Source organism: Clinocottus analis, unplaced genomic scaffold, assembly GCF_023055335.1.
Source record: "Clinocottus analis isolate CAN_PGR_092001 unplaced genomic scaffold, fCliAna1.0.p SCAF_6, whole genome shotgun sequence".
Taxonomy (NCBI): Eukaryota; Metazoa; Chordata; class Actinopteri; order Perciformes; family Cottidae; genus Clinocottus; species Clinocottus analis.
The window spans coordinates 17,988,852-17,995,161 of record NW_027176218.1 but is presented as its reverse complement, the minus strand read 5'-3'; the positions used below and the strand labels follow the sequence as shown (position 1 = coordinate 17,995,161).

At 40.6% G+C, this 6,310-nt stretch overlaps 1 protein-coding gene across 1 annotated transcript; it reads left to right on the top strand.

The window, feature by feature from the left end:
* Positions 1-2,988: 2,988 nt before the first annotated feature.
* On the top strand, positions 2,989-6,056 carry zpd (zona pellucida glycoprotein d). Its single transcript, XM_068603700.1, has 10 exons — positions 2,989-3,099; positions 3,265-3,316; positions 3,408-3,515; positions 4,175-4,383; positions 4,508-4,662; positions 4,838-4,952; positions 5,030-5,157; positions 5,241-5,424; positions 5,570-5,675; positions 5,821-6,056. Exons 1-10 carry the CDS (start codon positions 3,079-3,081, stop codon positions 5,940-5,942), a joined length of 1,200 nt encoding a protein of 399 aa, XP_068459801.1. The 5' UTR covers positions 2,989-3,078; the 3' UTR covers positions 5,943-6,056.
* Positions 6,057-6,310: the final 254 nt, after the last annotated feature.

Below are 6,310 nucleotides of genomic sequence, written 5' to 3'. Positions count from 1 at the left end.
GTTTTAGATATTTCAACTCCCTCTGGTTTGATATGAGCATGTTACAGTCTGCAATTCCTGGTCCTGAGTGTATCAGGCAGACGCCATGTTGTCTCCACAGGCTATAGTGCGGATCTGTGACACGTCCTGTCCCCTCGCAGATGGATGGATGGATGGCTGGCCTGAGGCCGACTGCAGGACTGGAGGGGTATTTCTGTTTGTCTATCAGAAGGGGGATTTCCTCTTGTTCAGTCATCAGGTTTCACAATATTTGAGAGATGAAAATGTTGTACATGAACCAACTTTGGTTGAGGTTTGCAAGCCAAACTTCAAAAAAAGAATGCCCCATCATCCTCTTTGTTATATTTGTGGCCCGCACTCTCTGTCCTTCAGTCTGGCCTGAGAGAACACAGATGGAGGCTCATTCTGTCTTGGCTTCGCCACATATCTGTCCTGAGATGTTGAGACGAAGCTGAGCCAAGCTCTATGGAATCCATGCTGTCGTACTCCTTATCAGTGCTGGGGGCAGAGACACACCAGTACCCCACCTGCACTTAATAATATGCTCAATAACCTGGAAATCACCTGCCACACACGACATCATAGCTATCCTTAACCGAAATCAGATTCTGATTAGCCCGTCACAATGGAGGGAGCAAGGCTGCTGCAGAAACTCCTGACATGAGTTGTTTTCTTCTTGAGGATTTTGCATGACCTGCCCAGAGTGTGTGTTTCAATACATCCGCCAGCAGAAGACCATCCTCTCAGGTGTGTGTGCCGCAGCTGGTGTTGTGAATCAGGCCGATGACAGACACCTCCTATAACCCGGCTATTTCACAACACCAGGGTGGCACTGCACCACTGCCAACGAGACAAAGAATGACAAGTCAATGCTTCTGAGGGAGACGATGCAGCGGCTGCAAGGAAAAATTGTTTAGTGCTATAACAGGCACACAGCCAAGGCTGCTTTTTAATACCTGAACTGTTATGTTTGTTTTGTCATGCAGATTATGTCAAGTACACCTGCTGTTCTGACTTTATATCTTTTCCATCTAATCGTAATATGATTATCATTTGGTTTTCTTCACACCATGATTTTGACTTTTCCACGGTCACTCGGACATGAGAACCGCTTATACTGAATAAGATCGTGTGAAGATTCACATGAAGGTTCTCCGTGTTGAGACAGAATGAAGCTACATTCAGTTGTAAACCACAAACTTGTGAAATGTGTCTACCCCTCTGCTCTCTGAATAAACAACATTACCAATATGTCCCTTTGTAGATGTGTTCTGTTTCTTTTTGGGTAAAAATTCCCTGTGAAGTTTAAATTGTAACGGCACAATAAAATGATAATCCACAGCTAAAAGCCGAAAATTGAAGTTTATGATCGCACAATAAAATGTATGTGAGGTTTCAAAGGAGCAATTGAAATGTTTGATATGCTAATGTAAGCCATGCCCTGCCAGACAGTGGAGTCTTAGAGTGTATGAACAGAATCCCTCCTTTATTGTGGTTAATGGGATGCATCTAAACAGAATAGTTTTTGGTTGTTTAAATGAACTATAGTCACATTTCTCCATCCTTTGTGCAAACAACATTTCCCATCTGAATATCTCAGACCAAAGTATTAGTTGTTTTATTTTGTAGGATCCATCCGTGAAGGAGGACTTCAGGAGGGGCCCATCGTTAAGCAAAAAGAAACAAATACAACATGATATTATGCCAGGCCATCGGATCTGATTTCAACCTTCCTCATCAATCAACAACTTATTCTGGCTCTGATCTGTCCAGTCAAAGACAGATGGTCTGCTACCAAATAGGAGGGAGGCCTGCCTGATGTCTGAGAACATGGAGTGTGGCCTGCGGGTATGTTGAGTTTGCACTGTTGGACATATAGTGGCCCACTTATGGCTTTCCCTTAAGACACGGTTGAGTCCCTCGCTGATTAGACCCTGTGAATAGTTTTTATACACAAAAAAACCTGATTTCTATTCTTACCCACAAAATCTTTCTTTAGTTCCCTTTTCAGTGTTTGTATGTTTAATTAAGTAAATGTGAAATAAAAAGTCATCTTATTGACTTAATTTATAGTTTAAGTACAGAGTAATTCTACTGCTAAATCACATATTTGAGGTGGTGATGGGATAAACTTTCAAAAGCACTGAACCAGTTTGTGCTTACAATAGTGACATCTAGTGGCGATATTCGGTATTTTGTTTCTTTATAAAGCTATTGATGAAACAAGCTATTAAAAGCTCCCTTCTGATAGCAGACCTGTAGCATATATTCTGAATAATAAGATTGATTACTTTCCAAGTCTTTTGAATGTTATTTTTTTACTATCCTCAAATATTTTTTATATTATTCATGATTGTGTGATCTCTCAATGAAAGTCAATTTACTTATTTTTTTAAAAATATATTTTTGTTACTTTCTCTGATTCTCAACTGTAAATAGTATAGTAAAGTGAATGTATTTTTGCCTTTTACAGTCTTTTAGTCATCTCTGGCTTCTCTGGATATGTACATTGGTAAGAATGTTAGCAATAAGTGTGGCATTTTCCTTAGTTATCCTACTAGGTTTGTCAATAAGAGACCAAAACTAAACATTGCGTCACAAAAGGCTCATATATATATATATATATATATATATATATATATATATATATATATATATATATATATATATATATATATATATATATATATATTGTATATATATCATATATATAGGCTCATAAATATCACAAAAGGTTCATATATATATATATATATATATATATATATATATATATATATATATATATATATATATATATGAACCTTTTGTGACGCAATGTTTAGTTTTGTGTAGTTTACACATGTTTTAATCCAACCACTAATTCAAATAACTTTTGTATAAATAATTTTAATTGTATAAGCTGCTGTGTTTTTTCTTCTTTTTTTATCGCGTTAAGAAGCGCACGAGCGCACGAGCTCAAGCTAACAGGTGTTCGTGATTGAGGATCAGCAGGTGTGAAAACGAGGAAAACGGAGGAAAGCGTCACGTTTAAAAACAGGATTTATTCTCTATATTTGTAAGCACAACTGTCCAGCAATGATTCCACTCGGCTTGAAGGTGGGTGCAGATAAATATATGATGAGCACTATTGATCCTTCAAGTCAAACTAATGTTTGTGCAGCTTGGGGCGGGCTGACGGCACAGTAATGCAGCTGAGCGAGGTCAATTCAATAATTCAACACTTTACACAGTCCAAGTAAAAGTGTTATTTATTCCCATCAGCTGGGCGTGGCCCTCGTGCTTCTCTCCGGCTTCGCGCGCCACCATGTTGTGGGTAAGTCTGTCTACCTGCGTAAAAAGCTTGAAAGGCAATTGTGTCGCAGCTTGTCAACATATTGACAGTCGTGTCTGTAACGTTGCTGCAGGCATCTGCAGAGTGGAGCACTGCACGAACAGCACGAGGTGTGTGCTCTCTGCAGACCAGAGGAGATGCAAATGTGCCAACGGATACTATGCGGACCAATGCGACCAAAGTGGGCACATGTATACTTGTTTTACTTGATGTGTTCTCATAATTCACTCATATGAAGTATGAATGTGTCACGCGGGGCCTCTGTGTTACAGACAGTGGAAAACGGAATATTTGATGAACATTTTCAAGGGGAAAAAACTTGACTCTGTAATTATTGCAGCTCGCATAGTTAGACACGGTTTTTAAAAAGATGGATCAAAACATGTTTTTTTATTTTTTTTATGATCTGGGACTTAAAACATTGCATTCTACTTTTCCCACAATGCTATACTGGCATGATCCCACATATTTTAAAGTCGTTACCCCAGATGGTAATGTAGACTTTCTGTTTCTATATTTTGAGGCACCAACTCTGATATGGTGATGACTAACTTTGCTCACATCAACAGTCACAGGAGACATTACACTGTGGTATTCTACACTGTTAAAAAGATGTTTAAGCATGTAGTTAAACTGCCTACAAAGAAAGAACATTTGCTTTGAATATACAACATGATCAAATTCCTTAAAATAAATCTAAGTTCTCACAAAAAGACAGAAGGAATCTGAATTTTACTTTTTCATTTCTAATTCCGTGCACTGCGACAGCGTGTGTCGTCTTGTGAATCTCAAGCAGTAAAATGAATCGACTGTTTTGTTTTTGTTTTTTTCTTTTTACAGATGCAAACATCAAAGTATTGTGCGGCAAAGACTTCATGGCGATCAGAGCAAAAGAAGATTACTTCAGGTATCACAATGTGCCGCTGGAGTCCCTGCACTTGCCCAACAAATCTTGCCGTCCTCAGAGGAAGGTCATCGACGGTGTGCCGTACTACATGGCCAAGATATCTAAAGACGAATATCAAATCTGCGGAGGCAAGCCGCTGATGGTACAACTGGAGCATGATCTGAGTTAAATGCCAAGCGCAAGTCTGTCGCTATTGTTCAGAGTAAAAGAGTTATTCGCTGTCAATGGCGCGTTCCTTTTTGTTGTTGTCCTTATTTTTCCTACAGAAAAAAAATCACATCTCCTATTCGCTGAGTATACAGTCAGCCCCTCAGGTTAGAGGAAACATCATCAGAAATCCAGTCATTAAGATGGACTTCACGTGCGTCTATCCATCCATCAGAACGGTCAGCCTGCCTTTCCCAGTCATCCACTTTTCCAGGTACGGAAGAATGTTGACTTAAATGCCATTTATTTCTGCTCCAAGCCATCATATGTGTACTTAAGCAATGATCCTTACAGGACTCAACAGGTGCATTTCAGGCAAATTATTACTATAGTTATTTTAATGTCACCAAACCGGACCTTTTTTCCCCCTCTTCTCTGCGTGTCTTCAGTGAGATGGTGATGTACGTGGATGAACTTGAAGCCAAGATCCAGATGATGTTGTACACTGACCAGTCCTATTCTAAAGCCTACAGTAGTGCCCCCACCATTGAACTCAGAGACAAGGTTGGTAAATGCTCATCAACTAACCGCATATCAATCCCATTTTGGTGACGCAATGAGCACCATATCTCTGTGTCCAGGTATATGTAGAGGTGGCTGTCATCGAGCCTGCAGATTTCTTCCTGCTCAGAGTTGAGAAGTGCTGGGCCACACAGTCTCCCCAGCCGAACACGACCGAGGGCTTGATCTACACTCTGCTGCTGAACGGGTCAGAAGAGCCGTTTGTCCTCTTTTAACTCTGAACTCCGATCAGGCCCATGTCCTACTCCTCACGTCCCTCTCTTCATGCAGGTGTGTGAGTGACGAAACCGTCTCCTTTCTTAACGTGAGCGGCGGACAGTCTGGCCGTAACGGAGAGAGTTCCACCATTCGCTACAGCTTCGACATGTTTCGCTTCACGGCGGAACCTCACGACTTCTATCTGCACTGCACTGTGGAGCTTTGCGTGCCAGAAGACCACTTGTCCTGCAAGCCTGTGAGCTCGCATCTCAAACTCACTTTGTGCTTTGGTAATCTGAAGAGGACTTTTTTTTCAATCCTCAAAGAAAAGGCTGTGAAAACTAACATAAACCCTAAAGGATCTGGGTCATAGTATTTATTGTCTTTTGTTTTCGTCACAGAACTGTAATTCCATCAGTAAGAGGGAAGCGGTGCGAGCAGACCCTTCTCTAGGCTTCCTATCGTATGGACCTATAAAGATAGAAATGCCAGAGAGACATCAATCCAGTAAACTCCTCTTTCTCTCTATATACTTCTGCCCTGTGATCAGGAGGTTATTGCTGTGTTAAACATTCCAACTCTCCTTGCTTTTACTCGGTGCAATACTTTCGCACTGTGGACACCGCAATGATCTCTCTGCTGTTTGTTTCAGGCATACTGGTGACGGTGGTTCTACCCGTGGCAGGTGTCTGGATTATGGGCTTCTTCCTCATTATCCTCATCACTGTGGTCAAAAAGGGCAGCAAGAGGCTGGCACGGCTAGAGGAGCACTGACCACGATGTCGCTGCTGTTGGCAGCTTGAATAAAAACTTGGGGCAAAAAAATATTCTATCTTTTTATTCCTGTTCTGATGAGTCATAACCAAATCAAGTGATCTATGTATGAAATTGAGCAAAAATGCGACCAAAGGTTTGACCAATTCAAGTTTAGTGTCAGAAGTGTGAGGAGGGAGAACGAGCAGCAAATCAGAAGTCTTATTGTCACCTCTTTAACAATTCAATGATTATCTTACTCACTCTTGTTTTAAAGATGTTCTTGTGACTGAAGCAATCAGCGGTAAGACAATAATGATGATATGGATAATGCAATGTATTCAATGGTTTGATTCTAATCTTTGACTTTGCTTCAGTGGGGTTTCATA

Bases quoted from the DNA above. Each gene is read 5' to 3' on its own strand.
- zpd (XM_068603700.1), top strand. From the start codon at position 3,079: ATGATTCCACTCGGCTTGAAG. The intron at 4,384-4,507 runs GTACAACTGGAG...TTTTTCCTACAG, and splicing joins GCGGAGGCAAGCCGCTGATG to AAAAAAAATCACATCTCCTA. The intron at 4,953-5,029 runs GTTGGTAAATGC...CTCTGTGTCCAG, and splicing joins CCATTGAACTCAGAGACAAG to GTATATGTAGAGGTGGCTGT.